This window comes from Zootoca vivipara, chromosome 9, assembly GCF_963506605.1.
Source record: "Zootoca vivipara chromosome 9, rZooViv1.1, whole genome shotgun sequence".
NCBI lineage: Eukaryota > Metazoa > Chordata > Lepidosauria > Squamata > Lacertidae > Zootoca > Zootoca vivipara.
The window spans coordinates 55,156,620-55,179,120 of NC_083284.1; the positions used below are offsets into that span (position 1 = coordinate 55,156,620).

The following is a 22,501-nucleotide window of genomic DNA, read 5'->3' on the forward strand; positions in this document are numbered from 1 at the left end:
TATATCCTACTGTGTTCAATGGGGCTTACTCACTACTACAAAAAATGTGTCTGAGATTGTAAGTAGTTTTAGCGATTTCCAAGCACAGATGTGCTTCTGCAGAGGTTTGGACAGAGGGTGGTGAGCAACCTCCAGTTGTCGAGGTTAGTTAGCTGTTGGACCCTGTGGTTCGAATCCCAACTTGACCACTAAGCTTACAGGGTGACCTCGGGCCAGCCACCAACTCTCCACCTCCCAGGGTTGTTGTGAGGGCATTCTTGAGAAGGGGGAGCCGCCTGAAGGCACGTCCTTGGTGGAAAGGCTGGCTAGAAATGCAAACATGCATAAATAAATACAAAGAGTCCAGCAACATCCGGACAACCGCAAGCATCCCTCCCTGAACAATCCATTGCAAATGGAGGACCAGGAACCTTGACCAAGGACTAAAATCAGGTGGCAATCGGCTGTGCGCTGCTGGAAATAGAGCCCCCTTTTACCCAATGGGCCTTCCTCCCAAGGATCGGACGACATCATAAATGAAGCTTTATCTGAGGCTTCTCTCTCTCGCCCTCTTTGGAAATGCGGCGTTCTTGTCCAGTCCACTGCTGTTTCCTTTTGCTCTTTCCACCACCACCACCGCCAGCAGCAGCAAGGCCTCGGCAGCGCTGACCTGCCTCTCCCTTGGTTGCCTAATTGTTGTCACAAGACCTTGGATTAGCACATTTCTGGAATAGCTGCCTGTTTACCCTCCAGAGACCCCACCGTCCAGTAAACACTTTCTAATTGAATCCTAATCGCATTCGAATAGCGGCATCGCTGGTCTCAGCTGCAATTCATAAAACTTTAATTGCCACCCATAAATCCTCCTCAGACGAGGAAGGAGACTCCCGACGACCCGGCGATCCTTCCCTTGAGACGACGCGACGGCAAGCAAGCAAGGCACGCCGACGGCCCAGAGGTGGCTATCGCAACTACCAGACGGGGACGAGGCTAATCTGTGGAGCTGCCGTCCCCAACGTAGCGCCCTCGGGATCTTTCGGAATACAGCTCCCATGATCCCTGATCCATCGGCCAGGCTGGCTGGGGCTCCAAAAAGATCTGGCGGGCGCCACGTTGGGGGAGGGGATAACTGGAACGGCCTTTTGTTAGCCCTGTACTGTACGGGGATATTACTTGAGGTTGGAGTGGTGTAAAAATCCAGATAGCACATATATCATTTGATCCCATTCACAGTAGCCAGACAGTAACGTGGGTTCAACAAAAACGGTGCCCCTGAAAGATCAACCACAGCCTTATGGTGGCATAAACTTTCGTGGACTGCAGTCAATTTATTCAGATGTATGGACTGTTATTCTGAGCTACATCTCTCTCTCTCTCTCTCTCTCTCTCTGTGTGTGTGTGTGTGTGTGTGTGTGTGTGTGTGTGTGTGTGTGTGTGCTCACACACATAACAGGACTGGAGGGACAGAATAACATTTGCATGCAACTGATAAAAGTGGACTACTGTATAGTCTATAATCCACGAAAGCTTACGCCATAATACATTGGTTCGTTTTAAAACTGCCACAAGATTCTTTCTGTCAAAAGCAACTGGTCCCTTCATTGTACATGTCAATGTCAGTGGATATTTCTGTCCACTACTCTACCTTCCAAGAGAGGATACAATTCAATGTACCTGAAGATATGGACTCTAGTTCACGAAAACTCAATATGAATATGTTAGTGCCACAATAACCTTTGCTGAGGGTTTTCGCTGCTTGGGTTGCTATCCCACGCCTTGGTTGCACTGCCCATTGCATGTTGTACCGGTGGCTGCAAGTCGACGTTCACTTCTTTTCTTTAGGCTTGAATACAACCGAAGAATCCGTTACTGTCTGGAGTGGGAGGGAAGGTTGAGCATGGAAGACCATAGCTGCCAAGTTCTCCCTTTTTTTAAGGGAAATTCCCTTATGCTGAATAGGCTTCCTCGCGAGAAAAGGGAAAACTTGGCAGCTATGTGGAAGACCCGCGGACCCACCTCGCAAGGGAGGAGGAATCGGCTGGTATGGATGCTGAGCTGCCATCGAACTTAATGGATCCACCACCAGTCCAGAACAAGGGCCCGATGGAAAAAGACGGACCCTAAGTTCGGTTAATTACCTGTTTGTCAACCCCTCTGAAAAGCTCTTTGAGTCCCTGAGGCTGTAGTCTTTATAATACTTACTTGGGAGTAAGTCTCATTGTATATAGGTATGTACTGTATAGGATTGCGCTACTGAGTGAAATTCATACCAATTTTTAAGCGATGGGGTGGGAGAACGGAATCAGTCTGCTTAAACTAGGAGGCTGCCTCTTGAGATTATACCTGTCATTTCAACCCGTGTTAGTTTAAGTGGCTTGTGATTCACATTTTAAAGCTACCGGTTGTCTCCAAAACACACACACAGCTGGTTTCTTCCTTATCTCTCATAATATCCTTCCCTCTACGTACTCGGACAAATGGCCACTGAATTCAGTGGAAGTGGCTCCTGAGTAAGTGTGCACAGGATTGCAGCCCGATAGTTTCTCCTCCACTCCACTTCGAGTTGTGGGGATTACATATTCATGGTTTTATTGGTGCTTTCAGTGACAATTTGTCGACTTCTGCCGGCCCCAAGTTGAGTGGAACTGGGTGGGCAGCTCCCGCCTCAATAAGGCTGCAACAATCTCCCTTCCATTAACTCTATAAGCCGCTTCTTAAACTCCCATAAAACAGGTCATTGGGAAATCGCGTAATATGCTGCGAAGTGTCTCTGGCCGTCCTCTAATGAAATCTGAAATGCTCAGGAATCAGCGAGCGCGCCTTTTCGCCATTTAGCCAATTTCCCTCGGCCTGATCGCCTCGGCGAACTTGGTGGAGATCAAAGCATCCTTCCGGCCGGCGTTTTCTCTTTGCATTAAGGCTTCGGAGTGAAGCCCCGCAACGATCGCCAAAGTTTGACTTGAAAGTCTTCCGTTTTGGCCCAGAGGCATCCAGAGGAGTCTTAAGCCTTTGTGCCTTGAACTAATTGCCAATTTGAAAAAAAACACTGCTTGCTTTCTTTTAAAAGAAAAGATCCTAGAACCAACTCTGCGGTTTACTTTGAAGTAAGGCTGAAATCCCAAATGACTGGGGAAATAAGTAGTCCCACTGAATTCACTGAGGACTCTTAGGTTACAGTCCTAGGCACACCTCCCTGGGAATTACTACCAAAGGAAACTCGCATAGGATCGGACAGTTAGGACTGCGCTGCAGGAAGCTTCAGTTTCAACAAGACTCTCCTCCAGACAAGTTTTGCAATCATAGGCGCATTTTCCGGAACTGAATTTCACAGGATCGTGCCGCAAGTCTGCCTCACTCTTCCAACCAAAATCACTTCTGCACACTGTTGACCAAGTCCCACTGAGTTTAATGACACTTGCGCGCACTGAGTTAAGTGTGCGTTGGATTGCATGCTGACTTGGCTCTCGGGTTCCCAGTATCGCTTTACAGAGGATTTAAAGCAAAGCAATGTGGGGGTAGTCTTCAAGGATATGTGGAATGTCACCAAATGTATAGAATCAGCCCCCCCTTTTAAAATGCACCTAAAATAGGAAACAGACGTAAGTGGCTGGGGTGTAAGTCGTAAGAAGAGCAGGTGGCGTCTGCAGCAAGAGTTGCGCTTCTCTCTAAAAGAGTGCTGTCTATTCCACTGTAATCTTCCTCCTCCCGTTCACGCTACAAACTCGCTTCTCAAACTACTATCAATACGACCATTCTATGCAAGCTAATTCGGAGTCGTAGGGCTGTTCAGTGAGACTTACTCCGCAGCAAACGTGTTTCTGGTTGCAGAGAAAGATATTGCCATACACGTTTACTCGAAAGTAAATCGCACTGAATTTTATGGGACAATGTGTATAGGGCTGCAGTCAGAGGTACTCAGGCATGAATAGCCCAGAAGTACTACCAAATGGAAGGTGGAGCACTGGCATTTTGGACGACCTGGAAGTAAATTCAGTTCATACTTATAGTAGGAGGGGATAAATATACAAACAAGAACACACAGAGAAAGAACGCAAGTGCGATCGTGACCTCGTTTAAAAATTAGAAAGCAAGGGTTTAAAATACTAAAACCAGCTTCATATTATGCAGGGAAGAGCGCTCTATAATTCTGCAAGGCGGCGTTTTGAAGTTACATAGTTGGGGTTATGGCAGCAAAAAGTTATCGCTACATTTACACAGTATTCTGTGTTCAGTGGAAACGCTTTAGCCGCTAACTGAGCAAGCAACCCCGATCCTATGCAGTTTCATAGGGAAGCAAATCCCTCGGAGCTCAGACGAGCTTTCTTCCACGTTAAGTATGGATCGTAAGATCAGAGCTTTCTACGTAAGTATGGATCGTTAAGGAACGGTTCTCAAAACTATGAAGCGAAGAACAAGCAACAGTTAGAAACGCATTCCATTAGGGTCAATGGGAGCCAATGCTCAGAGCAGAGCGCAGGAGAGGAGAGCTGCTAAAACCCTAGAAAAGGCGAGCTCGTTGCCTCCCCTTTTGCCCCCTCCAGTAGCGGAGCCGGGGCAGAAGCCCAGAGTCCCATTCAGCAGAAGGAACAGAAAGGGCCCCAAACGAAGCAGGGCTCCTGGCTAACATCTTTTGAACTAATAAAACATAGGCTAAATCTCAAGGCAGGGTGGTCGTGGTGGTAGGCTGGACCACTAAGTCTAGTGTTTAACATTTCCTAACTGCTCCCCTGGAAAAAGAGTCCCGTTGCACCTGACAGTCGCAGACGCAGGAGCTCTGCCTTGGACACCTGCGAGGGGCTTACAGATGCTCAAAGGAGAATGAAAGATGAAGGATGAGTGAAAATTGGAATCAAATGGATGTAATGTTGGGGCTTATAAGGGAGATAACGGTTGTTGTGTTGAAACAAAGTTGGCCCACCAAGACGCGAACTGGAAACTTGTAACCTGCGCCCAAGCACTTGCTGTTTTTGCCTGCCGACTGAATCTCGTGATGGAGGAGGACGAAGAATAATAACCGACAGCTCTGGAGTCCCTATGAAATGAACGAAACGCAAACGCGCTTCTTGCCAAGCAACCTCCCCTCCTTTCTCTGCCTTCTCCCCCCCCCCCCCAGGCGGTGGAAGGTTGGGGGGGGGAGAGCTTCTCCCCTGAAAGGGCTCCCAAATAGGAAGCCCGAGGAGCCTCAGATGCGCGTCGATTTCGAGGCATCACGTGTTAAATAGTTGCTATAAATCCCCACACCCGCAGTAGAGAGCGCGGGGGAGAGATCCAGGGAAGGTCTAGAGAGAAGGAAAGGGAGGTTGGTTGATGGTGGTTTTTTTTAAAGACCAGCCCTCTCCAGAGCCCCCCTTTGTTCCGCTCTCAGACTTAAGCACCTTCCGGGCTCGCCCAGGGGCTTTTGCAGAGGCGACTCGGCCCCAGGAGGACCGGCTCCGCAGAGCGCACGGAGAGAGCGCACAGAGCGAGAGAGCGCCACCGGGAGTCACTGCCAGCCCGCCAGCCAGCCTCAACCATGTCTCGCTCGTTCTATGTGGATTCGCTCATTATCAAGGACCCGGCTCGGCCGGCTCCCTCGTTGCCGGATCACCACCACCCGCCACCCGGGCAGGACTTCCTCATCCCGCTGGGCGTGCCGTCGCCGCTGGTCATGTCGGTGGCGGGCGGGCCGGCGTGCCCGTCGCGCAAAAGCGGCGCTTTCTGCGTGTGCCCGCTGTGTGTCACCTCGCACCTGCACGCCTCTTCACGGGCGGGCGCGGCAGGAGGAGCCGGAGGAGGAGGAGGAGCGGGCGCCGCTGCCGCCATCCCACAGTATTGCCCCCGCCTGAGCCATGCCCAGCAGCAGCCAGCCCCGCAGCAGCAGCAGCAGCAGCAGCAGCAAGCCGGCTCGGTGGCCTCCGCGGCGGCGGCGGCAGTGGCGGCAGCTCACGCCCTGGGCCACCCATCTGTCTGCGCAGCAGCCGCCTACAGCATGAGTGACCCCCGGCGATTCCACTGCCTCGGCATGGGTAGGAGTTTCCTCCGCCACGTCCCGCCTTTGGGGGACTGGGAGGTGGTGGGATCCAGGGGGCTGCGGGGAGGAGGTGGTTGAAATGAAAGCTGGGACAGGTCCAGTAACAGGTCGGCTCTCCAGGTAAAGCGGAGTCCAAAACCGGTCCTTCTGCAGCCCTTCGTTTCCGGAGTGGCTCCGGATCCTGTTCGCAAAGAGTTAAGCGGGGAGAGGAGACCCCTCTGGGGGTCGCACCTGTGTGAGCCCCCAACCTGAAGGAGTCGTTCTGTAATCAGTTCAGCCGGTAGAGCATGAGATCTTTGCTCTCAAGGTAGTAGGTTCGAGCCCCACGTTGGGCAAAAGATTTCTGCATTGCAGGGGGTTGGAGTAGACCACCCTCGGGGTCCCTTCCAACTCTACAATTCTATGATTCTCTGGAGTCTTTCCGTTTGCTCCGATGGGGTTGTGCCATAAACCAGCTCCACCACCGTCCTCCGTCCTGTCACTTGCCTACTCCGACAGGGGACATTTGATTCCGGCCTCCGCCAGTGTTGGCAGCTCACGCGTTTCCAGGAGTGAGCCCCACTGACTTCCCAAAGGATCCTCAAATCCTTCCAAGGCAACCCTCGCCCCCCCCCCCAGGACTCCCAAGGAGAGCTAGGACCTCCTAAAACGCCCCTCTGACTTCGTGGGGATCAGCCCATCATCAAAAGCGCTAGGCTCTTAAACTCACTCAACCTCTTCCCCTCCGGGGGACCTTCAGTGGGGAAATTCAGAAGCTAAGCAGTGCGAGGTCTGGCGCGTTAGTTTAACGGGCTTCTTTTTTCCATCTTTCCTAGACGCGAAGGTGAGAAGTTGTTAGAGTGAGATCTGGATAGGTCATGTTGTGAGGCGGCGGTGCGGGGGGGGGCACTAAAATATTTCCGCACCCTATAGCCTGCAGTCCTCCGTTTCCTCCTGGCCAGATTTGACGTGAGTGGGATTATCTCGCAGAAACCAATTTGGGGATTGGTATTCCACTTAATTGAGGATAAGTGGTCAGAAAGATGCGAAGATGGAGCTGCATGGCTCCCAGAGAACAGGTGCAGAGGCCAGGCTGGCTCCGACTCAGAGCAACCCGAAGAGAGCCAGATGCGTGTCTTTGATTCTGAATGGAGCAGAGAGTGTATGTCACAGGCTGAACGAGAATCAAGCTACGGGGTGCGTCTCTTCTTCTGAGAACAGCGACAAACCCCAAGCCATTCTCTCGCGAGTAGTCTCTCGCGAGTAGTAGGCTTGAGGATCCCAGTCTGAGCCTACGCCTTCAGACCGGATCAACGTTAAATTCAGTAAAATGTGCTTTCTTCGGAGCAATAGGCCTGACGAGTTGCACATTCAGTCTTAGAATGGAAAGTTTTCTCAGAGGCACGGATGTGAAGGATGGATCTGACCCACGTTGCGATCCTTAGCAACCTCAACCAATCAAGGCTTGCAGCCAGTCAATGAAAAGAGCCAATAGCTCGAGGAAGATCCTATTCTGATCTTAGCTGTGCACCAGAGTTCAACAAGACTGCTCTGAGAATCTCAGTCTACACTTGCAATCCAGGATCAGGACACAGGGTTACTTTGAGTAGAATTTAGGTGCATGCAGCTCATTGGAACTGGCTCCTGAAATCCGCATAGATGATCCGGATCAATGCACGCATAAACTGGAACCTCTGATCGGCTCCTTTTAACTGGAGTTAATAATAGAATGAAGAGTTTGAAGGTATCCTTCTGCGCGCGCCTTTCCTTCGAGCAGACACTTTGACTTTGCTTCTCGAGTGCTTGTCCCATAGCTGCCAAGTTTTCCCTTTTCTCACGAGGTAGCCTATTCAGCATAAGGGAATTTCCCTTAAAAAAAGGGGATAACTTGGCAGCTATGGCTTGTCAACGGTGTAAAAAAATAAACTGTAAAAGGTCTGCTGCCAAGAAGGGCATAAAAGAGTTCTTCCCTCTCGGATAAAACGAAGCAAACTGTAACCCCTGATTTCCAACTAGCGAGACTTGAAAAGAAGTAGGTTGTTCTCTCTGAAAGCTTCGAGCCAGAGGAAGTCTAAACAGTTGAAAGCAGGAGCTATGGGCAATGCAGCAATTTGATTTTCATTTACTACTTACCACTGAGTAACTACTACTTTCAGAAGAAGAAGAAATTAGGATGATAGGAGGATTTCCACTAGTCCAGAGGCGTGGCTTGCAGCAGCCTTAACCCCTGACACTTCCTTTGAGTAAAATAACATGTGATATCGGTCAACCGGAGTTTCAGTTTCACCTGGCAAAGGTGAAGAGGAAAGGCTGCATTGGCTTCCACCTGGTTTAGCTGCTTGGGCAGAAATAAATTGACACACACACACACACAGTTCTAGAACTCTGAGGCTTCCAGCAGAATGGATGGACTGACGTTCCATCATCACAGGGTCATTCTGCACACGTGCCTGATAAATTTGTGGAATTTTCTGCCACTGGTGATGACCCTTGGTTAATACGGATTGAAAAGGGGGGTGAGACTGAGTCATGGAAGATAGCTCTTCATGGCTGCCTATGCCACTTCAAGGATCAGAGTCTCTGTGGAACAAAAATGTGTGGGGGGGGGGGGTTGTCCTCATGCACTGCTGCAGTTTACATGCTTCCCATAGTCAAGTGTGGAAAATCGGGTGCTGGTCTTGATGGTCTTTTGGTATGATCCAGAGGGGCTCTTACAGTATTATGTTCTGATGTTTCCTGTTTTGGGGGATCAAACTAGTCACTAGTCACTGTTCGGTGCCCCAGCGCTTCTAATTAAAGACCTCATGTTTCATTTTCCTAAAAGGAGTGACTCCAAATTCTCAGGGGATTGCTAGGGGAGCCAACCTACTTGTGGCAATTCAAGGCCAAGCGAAAGGCCCCCTCTGTGTTGCACTTGGTTCTTTATTCCAGGACTCAGCCCGGGTTTTGAAAACATATTCCAGGGCTCAGGCCCAGCATTTAAGCCTTTCTTTTCTGTCGGTTGCTAACTGGGTCTTTTTTTGTGTGTGCTCTCCAACTTCTCCCCACCCCCCTCCCTGCAGGAGGCTCGGATGCCAGCCAGTTGCAAAACGGCAAGCGGATGCGCACGGCCTTCACCAGCACGCAGCTTTTGGAGCTGGAGAGGGAGTTCTCGTCCAACATGTACCTGTCCCGGCTGCGTAGGATCGAGATCGCCACGTACCTCAACCTGTCCGAAAAGCAGGTGAAGATCTGGTTCCAGAACCGGAGGGTGAAGCACAAGAAGGAAGGCAAAGGCACCCAGAGGAATCCGCACGGCGGCTGCAGCTGCACCAGCAACCCGGGACGTTACTCCAGGTCCGAGGACGAAGAGTCGCTCTCGCCGGCCTCGGCTAACGAAGACAAGGTCTCCCCTTTATGAAAAGGCTCCCCTTGGACTTCTTGACGGGCGATCGCAGGCAAAGGAAGCCAAGTTGAGCCAACGGGGCCTTCTGCAAAGAACAACAGATTCCTAAGGGCTCTGTCCACGGGCCTAGTGCTAGATTTTGTTGAATGTAAATGAACGTTCAGTTGAAACGGTACAGTATTTATAATGTAACACAAACAGCTGCAAGGCTGTTCCCCGCCCTCCACTCCGAGTTAACACACAGTTCTGCCTTCCCCTCTTAATGGGGTGGGAGAGGAGAATCTCCTTTTCTCTTTCTTCCTTTCCCAAAATATCCGTTCCTTCTTCCTTCCAGGGTTTGTGGGGGAAAGTTTAGAAACTGGAATTGAAAAAAAAAATACTGTCTGAGACTCTATCTATTTCTTTTTTTTGGTACAGATCTTTATATGAAATGGAAAATAATAATAATAATAATCCGAATTAGAGTTGTTCGGTGCTCTCCTTTGTATGTGAATAGTTTTATATTAAATTTATATTTATATTTATATTTATTTAAATAAAGGAGTTCAGACAAGAAGTGCAGTGGCTTTCACTTTTTAAAGGAATTTCCCCTCCCCTCCACCCTCTCTCTTGCCAGCATTGAACCTGAAGCTCTTTGTTGCTATATAGGGATGGTGAATTGTTTCTGGAGAGCGAGAAAGGGACCATTCAAGCCATCTTAGTCTGTCGCAGCAAAAGCAAGGAAGAGTCTTGCGCCAGCTTAAAGAGTATCCTTTGCATTATGGCACAAGCTCCTGTGGGTTAACTTCATCAGGTGTGCAAAGCATTGGCTCAAGTGTGGAAACTAGATACAAAATGTTGTGTATGTGTGTGAGGGTTGTGAACAGTGTTAGAAGGAGATGCAAAATGCCAGGAAAATGCCATATAGTATTTCTAAACTCATGGTACATGCCTTCCTAATCAGAGTCCCTCTCCAGGATTGGGGGTGGGCAGTGTATGTGCTTCTGAAGAGGAAAATGTATCCTTTTCACTTTCCTCCCACTCAATTCCTTCCTGTATAATGTGGGAAGGATTTTTTATTATTATTAAAAAACCTCCAAGAAGTGCAATTTTACTCCTCTAATTCTGAGATTATTACTACATTCTCACACACTTGATTTTATGTGCTGTGCGGAAGCTCAGAAAACACAGATCTGCAGGGGGAGGAAACACCAATTTCCACTGCAGGGTTGTGTTGTTGCTTTAAAGGACTGGTGTTTCCCTTTGCTCTTGATGGAGAATGAAGCAAGCAGCCTTGCCAAAGTTTTTCTTCAGTTTGCATGAAGCAGCTTGAGGAAAGATAGCCAACCAAACAAGCTGTCTCATCTAGCCCCTTTCCCTGTGTACATTAAGGTGAGTAGTCAGAGCCATATGGGAGCTGCTTTTCCAAGTGGCTAAGGGATACATTGGAAAGAGACAACCTACATAAGAATTTATCTGTTTCTATGTGCTTGAAATCTATAGTTGTGCAGCAGGCACAGGCAGTACCATATAGGGGAACTATTATTGCCCCCCATTATACATTTTGCAGTATTCTACTTAGAATTCAAGCTTTCTACACAGCCTAGTGATCTTGGTATTTGAAAAGAGTTGAACTTCATCTTCTCTTTTCTACATCCCCTACCTTCACCACTACTTCCAGGCATAGCTGCCAAGTTATCCCTTTTTTAAAGGGATTTTCCATTATGCTGAATAGGCTTCCTCGCGAGAAAAGGGAAAACTTGGCAGCTATGCTTCCAGGCTATGTCCCTTCCCTCTCCTGAAACTGTTTCCCTTTTCTCATCATTGCATTGCTCACCTGCTCTTCCCCATTCTGAAGGTCCTGGAAGCTCACAGTTCCTGGCTAGAACATTGTGTTTCAATATCCTTTCCTTTTCAAATTACAAACTACTGGGTGGTAGTCAACCAAGTGTTACTCCGAGTAGACTCATTGAAATTAACAGTATGTCAGTCATCTGGGTTTACTCTGAGTAGGGACTAGCACCAAATACAATTCTAACATATTATGGCCACTTACTTACAGAATCTACCAGCTACATAGAAAACTATGGCTTTATTTAGGGTTTTGCTCCCAGACTGATAGGGATGGAACCACTCAGGTTTGGTATTGGGGTGGGGACCTGCAACAATACATTGCAGCAGATCCCCTGTCCTTAACAATAATGTTCCTAGTTACAGGTAGGTAGCCGTGTTGGTCTGAGTCGAAGCAAAATAAAAAAATTCCTTCAGTAGCACCTTAAAGACCAACTAAGTTTTTATTTTGGTATGAGTTTTCGTGTGCATGCACATGAAAGCTCATACCCAAATAAAAACTTAGTTGGTCTTTAAGGTGCTACTGAAGGAATTTTTAAAATAATGTTCCTGTTCAGGACTCCAACCAGTCTGGAACATAAGCTTTGAAACCAATGGTGTTTGGAACTCATGGGGAAGAAGGAAAGCCTCACAAGGAAGGCAGAGAAGAAAGGTCATTTGTTTCCTTTCCACCACCTTTGTGAGACTTTGTCATACAACAATACAGGACACAGGTTGCATTCCCTGCCCCAACCACCCTAATCTCCACCTTCCTTCTAGGCTGTTGGAAGCTTAAGCAGACCAATTCTGCCTCCCCCCACCACCTTTCCAGCTGACATTGTGTAGAATTATAAGCATTTTCAAATGCGCTGTAAATGAGAGCATCATCAAAAATCAAGTTGCTTAAATTCCTCCTCAGGATGACAACCCAACCCCCAATCAAAATCCAATACTTGGTTCCAGTAGAACATACCTTGTGAATAACATGAGGTCATGTTGCATTATTACTAAAGCTATCCAATCTATCTCATTTCCTTTTTCTTTTGTACTCTCTTACGAATTCTGACCAAACTGAATGGGTTGAGAAGGAGGAGCACTAAAGTGCTTCCTACACAATGGCATTAAAGGGTTTCATCAATGCCCATGGGTTTGGGATGAAAACTGTCTCTGCGCGAAACTGTACTGGCTCGCACTGCTGAGACATTAGGTTCCTTGCTTTTAGCCCCTTCTAACCAGGCTCGCAGCTGACCCAGGTCAATGAAAGAGGCCTCACCTTCTCACAACATCTCATTCCCTACATTCTATCTATCACCAGGGACGCTAGTTGATAAGACCTCAGTGTCTCACCAGATCTGCTTCTGAAGCTTTAGTCAAAGATTGGGATAGGATACTAGCCAACCAGTTTTTGTGATTTACCAGTTTTAGCAGCACACAAATGCTGATGGCATAGACACCAGTCCCCTCCCTCCTCCGCCTATATTTTGCCTTTGGGCTGCCAATCCAAAAGCCACTTGGAATTCCACAGAAAGCCAGGCTTTTGTTAGGGAGACAGAACCTCAAATTTGTATTGATTTGTATTCATTTTTACTTATGGGGGGGAGCTGCCCCCTGCCCCCCCCGGCTATGCCCATAGTGGGGTCACAGGAAGGAAACAAGGTTGAAAGAGGGCTATGGTCAGAAAAAGGTGTGAGCATGTTCAGGGAGGCAGGAGAGGATATATTGTTTAGTTATCTCCTTCCCAACTTGTGTTAACAAGTTCTACAATTTAGCAGAGTAATATTCCCTTTTTTTAAACTTTCACAGCTGATAACATCTTTGCCAGGCTTGCATAAGCCTCTAAAATAAGTTTCCTGGTAAATCCCCTTTATTCCCTCTTTTAAAAATAGACACAACACAGTATTATATAAAAGCATAAAATAGTTTACTCACGCACATTCTGTTCACAGATGGATCCCAGAAGGCAGACTTAGTTACAAAATATATACACCTGGAATCTATCCCATAAAGAGATAGTTCCTTTGTCCAGCCAAGAGAGCATCTCAGGCTAAGGAGATGTTGCTTCTTTGAGGAATGGAGTCAGAGAGAGAGATGGCTGCCTCCCCTGTGCTGTTTTGTTACCTGCGCAGGTGAGGTCATGCCCACCTCTGGTCACATGTAGAGGAAGTTTGTCCCAGCCCAGGAGGAAATAGGAAGTTCTGACTGGCTGATCCAGACATCCCCTTTTTATGTCCACTCTAGGAATGTTGTATTTGACTGCTCTGTGTTTTACACCCCACAAAAGGTTGGAAAACACTGATTTAACTTGTGCTGACCTTCCCTCATGTGTTAGACTGATACTCTTAGAGTTGTTCCTTCTTCTTTCATCTGTACCATGGGAGAAAACACATATTTGTGTGCTTCTCCTGCTGAGAACAAAGAGCAAGCATGGCTCTTTGTATCTCCACCTTAGGTAGATAGGTCTTTCCTATCAAGTATGCATACCCTTAAATAAACTTAGCTTTCTTATTTGCCAAACTCAGAGTCTCATACCCAGGGTAAAGTGTGCTCCTCCATCAGGGATCCATTATTCAGTTCAGCTTGTGTGTGTGTGTGTGTGTGTGTGTGTGTGTGTGTGTGTGTTTTGACACCAAAGATGTATAAGAACTATTTTTTTGAAGTTTCGAAACAAAAATACAACTAAAGGGGTCATTCTTTGAGGTTACCTTTGATGTAAACACCTCTCTTGTGAAGATAATTTATTCTGGTACAAAATCTTTGTACCTCACCCCTTCTGCACTTGAATACCCTCAAGTTTAAAGACAATAGAATTTGCTTGGAAGTAAATGAGATTATAATTCTGGTTCCCCCCTCCCCTCCAAAAAGCTATTGGATTTGATGACCCATAGTTTTATATTCAAATAACAATTGGCACTAGACAGACACAACCAAACACTTTTCAGCCCCCACATTTTTTAAAATGGAAGACATTTAAGAACTTAATTAACTCCCACTTTGGCATCAGTAGGACTTGGAAGTATCCATTTGGCTTGCTCATGAGGATCTTACTCATAGGTTTTCCACAGGCAGTTTATATTATGAACTGCACATGAAAACAAGCCAGTAATAGAAGACAGTTTTGAAGTTCAAGCTGAATGTAATTACGAGTTGCAAAATGCCTGGTCAAAAGATAGGAATGAAGATCTGCATATGGTAAACTTTGCTGCAAGCATTTCTACTCAGGCTTAGGAGGAAGTAGGTCTCATTCAACTCAGTGGGCTTGACTCCAGAGTAAATACAGTTAGGAAGACTGGGCTGGAAAAGCCCAATCCACTAAAACTCAAAAGATGGTGTCTCAATACCTTCATTCCACAGATTCTAGCCAATTTTCTGACTTCACTGGGAATAAACGGGTTCAAATCCAAGTATGTTAACTGGTTTGGGATTGACCTGAAATGAAACATTTTTACATTGGTCAGAGTATGCCCATATATTTTGGATTATTATTATTTTTTTAAAGAGGAGCTTGCTCGACTAAACAAATATAGGCTATTTTATTTGTAGATCTTCAAAAATCACTAGGACAGAGCGAAATGTGATTTCAATGGGTAATATTTACTGTACTGCCAGATTTTATGTACATTTCTCAGAAACAAGCCTGTTTGAGTTAAAGTTGTGTTACCTTGAAGTAAAGATACACACAGGATTGCATCCTTAAACCCTACAATCACCATTGAAATAACTGAGGGCGCAGAGCTGCCCTAACCACGGTTACTTGGAAATGACTCCCCAAGCCATGTATTTTGGAATGCAGCCATAAAAAGTGCTTAACCATTTGCCATGGCAATTTTATGAGTTTGTCCTCATACTAAAAATAACCTCCTTGGGTGTCCAGCTGCCAAAAGACTGGATATGCATAATATGAAAGAGGTTCCAGGAGCCGTTAAGGCACCCCTTAAGGTTATCTCTGTGTTACTTAACCTGACTGCAAGAATATATCCCAAATGCATTTCAAAGAGGAGCAGCAAATAAATATCTAAATAGGCACCCCATCCCCCCCACACTTCCCCATGTGGAACATAACTAGTTCCAGATTAATTAAGGAGTGACGATTTCAATCTGCTGTGAGGCCGCAGTTGGCACTGCCCAAGGCTGAGAGTGGGGAGCTTGCCAGGCTTTGCTTTTTATTGTCCGCCTTCTTCTCAGAAGAACAGACAAAGATGGATAGAGGGACCCTGAAAAACAGGAGGCGTATTTCAAGCAGCCCAATAAAGGAGGCCTGTCAGTTCAAGACAAGAACCAGAGGGCTTTGATGACTTTGTATTGAGCATCACCGTTTCCAATAAGGGACTCCCGACTCCCTTGAGACTGGAGCTGAAAGGAAATTTAAGGGGATGACACTTCAAGTGAAGCTACTTTAGCCAGGGCACTCCAGGGCGAAAATCCGCTTAAGGGAAAAGAAAGATACTGGATGGATGACTTGACCTGGGGTGTGCATGTGCTATTTTGTTTTGCTTGCCAAAGTCAAACAAAATGTAGGGATTCAGAATTGCAGAAAAGTGGGATGCAAACTCTTAAGCCACAAATGACTGTAGGGACTGCTCTGGAGAAAATGGAGCAAAGCTATCTGGGATCAGTTAGGAAGGAATCCTTAATTCCTCATTTGAGGAGAATAATTTGGCTGAGTGGAGCACATGTTTTAAAGGGGTCTTAATGAAGGTTTAGGGGTACTATTGATGCTTGGATTCCCCCGAATTCTCATTTGTTTCTGACTCTTGGTACCTCTGCGTCAGAAATGACTGCGTGCGAGAAGAAGAAGAAGAAGAAGAAGAAGAAGAAGGGGCTTAGGGACGAATGAATGGATGCCAGGCTGAGTGTAGCTGAGAGAGCACGTGTGAATGTGAGGGAAACACAGTCGTGCCTTCGTGCCCGTGCGAGTGGATGCGTGGGAACTGGGAGAGTGAGGGTACAGCTGTGTGACAGGAAGCCTGTGCTTGGCAGTGAGGGGGAGACGCTTGTGAGAGAGAAAGAAAGAAAGAAAGAAAGAAAGAAAGAAAGAAAGAAAGAAAGAAAGAAAGAAAGAAAGAAAGAAAGAAAGAAAGAAAGAAAGAAAGAAAGAAAGAAAGAAAGAAAGAAAGAAAGAAAGAAAGAAAGAAAGAAAGAAAGAAAGAAAGAAAGAAAGAAAGAAAGAAAGAAAGAAAGAAAGAAAGAAAGAAAGAAAGAAAGAAAGAAAGAAAGAAAGAAAGAAAGAAAGAAAGAAAGAAAGGTTAATGTGAGAATGGGGCAAGGGGACGTAGGCGAGAGTCAGTCAGAATGGTGCGAATAAATAGGTATCTGTGGCAGAGGAAAACAGGGGAAATGCGCGTGGAAATGAATGGTCCTCTGCGCGCGTGAGAGAGTTGTGTGACAGAAAATCTGTATTAGGGTGTGTGAGGAAAAAGAAGAGCCAACAAGAAAGCACTGGGGCGAGAGGGACGGGGTTGCTGAAGTAAATGAGGGCTAGGCAGGCGCAGCCATTTGGAGTTTGGGCTTTTCTGCCCAAGCTCTTTTCCTAAGGGCTCCTCTGAGCGAGGAGGCGCTGACTGGCCACCTCGCCACCACCGACGCGTGGTCAGTCCTGAGGGCCAAACGGACCCGAGGGGCGAAAGTGAGGGTTTGGGATGGTAGCCGAGGGGAGCCGGCGAGGAGATTAGCGCTCGCTTAATTTAACGCGGGGTTGTTGTTGTTTTTTCTTCTGCTCCGATTTTCGCCACCTTTCGAGGCAGGTGAAAGCGGAGCCCTCATGCGGGCTCATTCACGGCCGGGAATCAATGGGTCTTTTTTCAACTCCCACGTCCACTCACACAATATGTCACCGAGGGGGGGAAAGGCAGGCCATGAATATGTTGGTTTGAATCTCAATCTCTCTCTCTCCACCCCCCACACAAACACACCGAATAGTCATATTCTTAATGGAGTTACATCCAGGAGAGGAGGCTATATCGAAATGAAATCAGATGAACCATGACAGGAGGGTGGATTCAAAGCACCAAAAAAAAAGAGAAACGGGGAGATTATTAGATCCCACCCCCCACCCCCCCAGACAGAGACTCGAGAAAGGAGAGGTGGAGCTCGCTAATTAATGATTAGATAAACATTATAATTAACAGCAATTATCAAGCAAAACCGGAGGACTTACTCCCCAGTAAACGTGACTACTATGACTGGGCTGCGAGGCAAGGAGCATCTCGCTTGGAGCCAGTCCTTGCCCTAATACAGGGTTTCGGTTTTATTAAAGCACTGAAGTAGTGGCTTCCTTGAATCATCATCATCAATCATCATCATCATCATCATCATCCCTACATTGCAGGGGGTTGGACTAGATTACTCATGGGGGTCCCTTCCATAGACTTTACAGTTCTGTGTTTCTGTGATCATCATCATTTCTGAAAACCCTCCTGGCCACAAGGAATCCAAGGCATAAAAGGCGTAGAATTGTAAGAGTTGGGAGGGTTCCAAGGGTCATCTAGTCCAACTCTCTGCAATGCAGGAATCTTTTGCCCAAGGTGGGACTCGAACCCACGACGCTGAGATCATGAGTCTCATGCTGGACCGACTGATTCATTCATTCATTCATTCATTGCATTTATATCCCACCTTTTCCCCAAAGAGCTCAAGGTGGCATATACAATACAGTGGAACCTCGGTTTATGAACACCTCGGTTTATGAATTTTCGGTTTATGAACACCGCGGACCCATCTGGAACTGATTAATTCATTTTCCATTACCTTCAATGGGAAAGTTCGCTTCAGTTTATGAACAGACTTCCGGAACCAATTACACCCATGCTTCAGTTTATGAACATTTCAGTTTAAGTACTCCGCGGACCCGTCTGGAACGGATTAATCCACTTTCCATTACTTTTAATGGGAAAGTTTGCTTCAGTTTATGAACGCTTCAGTTTAAGTACTCCGCGGACTGTCTGGAACGGATTAATCCACTTTCCATTACTTTCAATGGGAAAGTTCGCTTCAGTTTATGAACGCTTCAGTTTATGAACAGACTTCCGGAACCAATTGTGTTCATAAACCGAGGTACCACTGTACATCGTTCTCCCTGTCCTCGTTTAATCCGCACGACAACTCTGCGGGGTAGGTTAGGGCTGAGAGATTTGTGACTGGCCCAAGGTCACCCAGTGAGTTTCATGGCTGAGTCTCCCAGGCATAGCTGCCAAGTTCTCCCTTTTTTTAAGGGAAATTCCCTTATGCTGAATAGGCTTCCTCGCGAGAAAAGGGAAAACTTGGCAGCTATGCTCCCAGGTCCTAAGCCAGCACTCAAAAGCAAGTTGTTGGTTTTTATGTTTGTTTAAAACACAACAACAACAACAACAACAACAACAACAACAAGGGAGTCTTAATAAAATGGGTTTTAATATGATAGAAGAGGAATTAAGTCGTTGATGGTAATTTTTTTTATATAAAAAAAATAAGTATTGTAAGGAACCAGAAAGCGTGTGACATCGTGTTTAATCCAAGGGCGAGAAGAGACTCTAGGGGTGGGGGTGGGGTGCTACCTGGGTCTGGCAGGCGAAGAGGTGACCCATGCAAATGAGCTCGTGCTAGCCGAGAAAGAAATACACTCCAAATCTCCCAAAAGCTGTTTCTTTTTTCTCCCCCTTCCCCTTCGCAGCGTTTCCCCCCCCTATAGAAAAGGGAGGTATTCTGCATGACAAAACACAATTAAGCTTGCTATTCAGGAGTTTTGCAGCTGGTAGCCCATTGGGAAAGTGGGAGGAAACGCGAATATATTAATTGTTGTGTGCAAAAAGTTTCTCTTTTTTGTTTTTGGAGGAGGAGGGGGGGGGAAACGCTCCGACTCTTTGGAGCCCTGCCCCCTGAACAATGTCGCCTCTTCCCACGTTAAAAGGCACGCTTGTCACGGATCAAGGACCTTTCGGAGTGAACCCTGCGACCTTTTTTTGCTACAAAGGCTAAACTCAGGAGGGAAATCCCTCCGACTTGGGGGAGGGAGAAAAGGGCACACGTGTACCATCAGTTGCAGATTCAGAGGTTGGGTGCGTAAAAAGATCCAGGTAGGTGATTGCGCGTGCGCTTGCGCGCACGCAGACACGCACACACAATTATGCCCCAAGAAGCGGCAGATCACTCGGCGCCTGCTTGTAAAAAATATTCAGCTGCACTCCAGCTGAAAAGCCAGGGATGTGAGCCATTAAACAGAAGGCGAAGAAGCGCAGCTTTGCACACGGGGTCGGTGCTGCAAAGAGCCCTGGAAACACGGGGCAAGGGGAGGGCTGCAGCTGGGCAGGTGATTTATGGTCTGCAGATTGCTGTAGCCTTGGAAAAAAAAAGACAATCAAAGTCTGCGACTGCGTCGGAATGAATCTTGTTCTGATCAGGGAGAGGGAGGTTTCCTGTGTTGTCACCTAGCTCCTTTCAGGCCTTGGAATAATCAAAATAGCCAAAAGCACTTTTCACAGTTTTCCCTTTCTTCTCGCTTCTTTTTCAAACGGTTGAAAAACAACAACAATCAACTTTTCCTAGATACCATGATGAACAACATCACGGCTCTAGACCTCATGATAAATGTTCGGTAATCCGTCTGGTACCATAAAGGCTGTGGAAGGCACTTCACAGCAATCCAAGGTATTCTGTGCATTGGGAAAGGGTTTGAAAGCTAAGAAGAGCCTTATATTTACTTTAAAACACAAAAAGTAGATAATTATGCAATTAAGGCCTCTGTGCCTGTTTGCTGCTGAATCTAACCCTGTGCTATTAGTACTGCTGAAGAAGTGGGTGAATCACTAGTTAACAGCCCTTCTAACTAAATAAGATAATAAAATTAAGAAATTTTACAATATAAAACTGTAAAACAGTTGGTTTACTATAAAGAGCAAATAGTTCAATAACAAGCAACTTCATATTTACTCTTTTCTGTAGAAATATAATTGGAGACCCTTTTCCGGTCATTTATTGTGGACATCAATATCTAGAAATGGCAGTGCTAATCTCACAAGTACCTACCTACATGCTAGCCCCAAATTTTCATAATTTCTGTCATCAATCTGATTATTATTTTTCTAAACTGAAACACACATTTTAGCAGAGGGAGGTATCATTGTGTTATACTTTTGTAAAAGAAAGTCATTCCACACAGTGAAATATTATTCTGGTTTCACTTTCCCTGTCATCACAATATGATCTGCTAACTTCCAACAATTTACTGTATTTAGGCAAATCTAATGCGCCTTCGAATCTACTGAGCGCCTCAGTTTTAAAAACCTTGAAACCAAAAAGGTATTTTCTGGTGCCATCAAATCTAATGCACACCCTAATTTTCATGATGCAATTTGGCCAAAAAGGATGTGTGTTATAATTGAGTAAATACGGTAAATACAGCTGTGTATAACCTTTCCAGTTTTTGCATAATAACAAGTCTGGTCACAATCAATATAAAGTGTACAAGCACTTTTGGTTTCAAATGTGTGCTGACTTCTTCAAATGCAGAAAGCAATATTACAGTAGTTTTGGAGTTTTCACTGTCATGAGCCCTGCAGTGCTATCAGAATCTGGATTGGGTTGGGAAGTGCTGATGCACAAGGAAGAAATTGAGGGGTGGGTGGTCCTGAATGATGGGAACCTAGGTTAGAGGAAGGGGGCTCTCCCATTTCTGCCCTGACTTCCAATTTGGAAGGGGGAGCAGGGATGTTGGCTCCCCCTTGAGTTTCCTGTGGAGTGCAGTATCTTAGCTGAAGTTGGGGAGGTCTTGGAACAGCCATGGGGGGAGGCAGAACTGGAAGCTGCAGTGACTGAATAGGAGCAAGAACAGAAGGGTGCAGTCTTGGCACCTAAAACCAGACACTGCTTTTGCAGATGGATTACCCACCCCAAGGAAATACGAGTTTGGAATCCCAACATTCATTGTGTCTGCTGCTGAGCTTGTACAGTTATTTGCCTGCATAAATATCTCTTTCTTACTTACAAGTAAGAGCCTCTGCTTGTGTGTTTTGTGGCAAGAACTACTAGGACATTCACAATCATTTGTCCTATAATTCTAGACAGCACTCTATTCCAGATAATATCTACCTGTAGACATTGCCACCAAATATTTGTATTCAGTTCCCTTTCCCCCACATCCTTTCCAACAGTTTGGGAGGAACTTTCACTGCCTTTACGTCATCCTCTTATATACCTGCTGGGATTAACAAGGCATCTGACCCTCACCTGAATCTCATAGCTCTCCTGCAGCTGCCTCTGATTTGTTATCACATTACTGCTGAATGTAAGGTCTATGCGTGTTTACTTGGAAGTATACCCCACTGATTTGAGTGGAACTAGCTCCTAAGCTAAGTGTGCATATATGATTTCAGCTTTAGAAAGATACTAGCCTTATAGTAAAAGGCAAATCATCCCAATAAGATACAGTGAGGGGGAAAGTATTTGATCCCCTGCTAAATTTGCCTGTTTTCCTTCTGACGAAGAAATGACCAGGCCATAATTTTAAAGACCTACATTGGCTCCCAGTATGTTTCTGAGCACAATTCAAAGTGTTGGTGCTGACCTTTAAAGCCCTAAATGGCCTCAGTCCAGTGTACCCGAAGAAGCATTTCCACCCCCATCCTTCTGCCCGGACACTGAGGTCCAGCGCCGAGGGCCTTGTGGCGGTTCCCTCACTGCGAGAAGCAAAGCTACAGGGAACCAGGCAGAGGGCCTTCTCGGTAGTGGCACCCGCCCTGTGGAACACCCTCCCATCAGAGGTCAGAGAGATAAACAACTGCCTGACATTTAGAAAATATCTAAAGGCAGCCCTGTTTAGGGAAGTTTTTAATCTGTGATATTTGATATATTTTAATGTTTGTTGGAAGCCGCCCAGAGTGGCAGGGGAAGCCTAGCCAGATGGGCGGGGTATAAATTATTATTATTATTATTATTATTATTATTATTATTATTAGCTGTGAGAGACAGAATAACAACAGGAAAACCCCCAGAAACCCAGAAGGCAAAAGTCAGAGACTGATGTGCATTATAATGAGTGAAATAAGTATTTGATCCCTTTGCAAAAGATGACTTAGTGTTGTTTAGTCGTTTAGTCGTGTCCGACTCTTCGTGACCCCATGGACCATAGCACGCCAGGCACTCCTGTCTTCCACTGCCTCCCGCAGTTTGGTCAAACTCATGTTCGTAGCTTCGAGAACACTGTCCAACCATCTTGTCCTCTGTCGTCCCCTTCTCCTAGTGCCCTCAATCTTTCCCAACATCAGGGTCTTTTCCAAGGATTCTTCTCTTCTCATGAGGTGGCCAAAGTATTGGAGCCTCAGCTTCACGATCTGTCCTTCCAGGGAGCACTCAGGGCTGATTTCCTTAAG

General features: G+C 46.3%; 1 protein-coding gene across 1 annotated transcript; it reads left to right on the plus strand.

Moving 5' to 3' along the window:
* Nucleotides 1–5,451: 5,451 nt before the first annotated feature.
* On the plus strand, nucleotides 5,452–9,397 carry GSX2 (GS homeobox 2). The gene is made up of 2 exons (XM_035112103.2): nucleotides 5,452–5,984; nucleotides 9,031–9,397. The coding sequence occupies exons 1-2, from the start codon at nucleotides 5,492–5,494 to the stop codon at nucleotides 9,366–9,368; spliced, it is 831 nt and encodes a 276-aa protein (XP_034967994.2). The 5' UTR covers nucleotides 5,452–5,491; the 3' UTR covers nucleotides 9,369–9,397.
* Nucleotides 9,398–22,501: the final 13,104 nt, after the last annotated feature.

Bases quoted from the DNA above. Each gene is read 5' to 3' on its own strand.
- GSX2 (XM_035112103.2), top strand. From the start codon at position 5,492: ATGTCTCGCTCGTTCTATGTGGATTCGCTCATTATCAAGGACCCGGCT. The intron at 5,985-9,030 runs GTAGGAGTTTCC...CCCTCCCTGCAG, and splicing joins ATTCCACTGCCTCGGCATGG to GAGGCTCGGATGCCAGCCAG.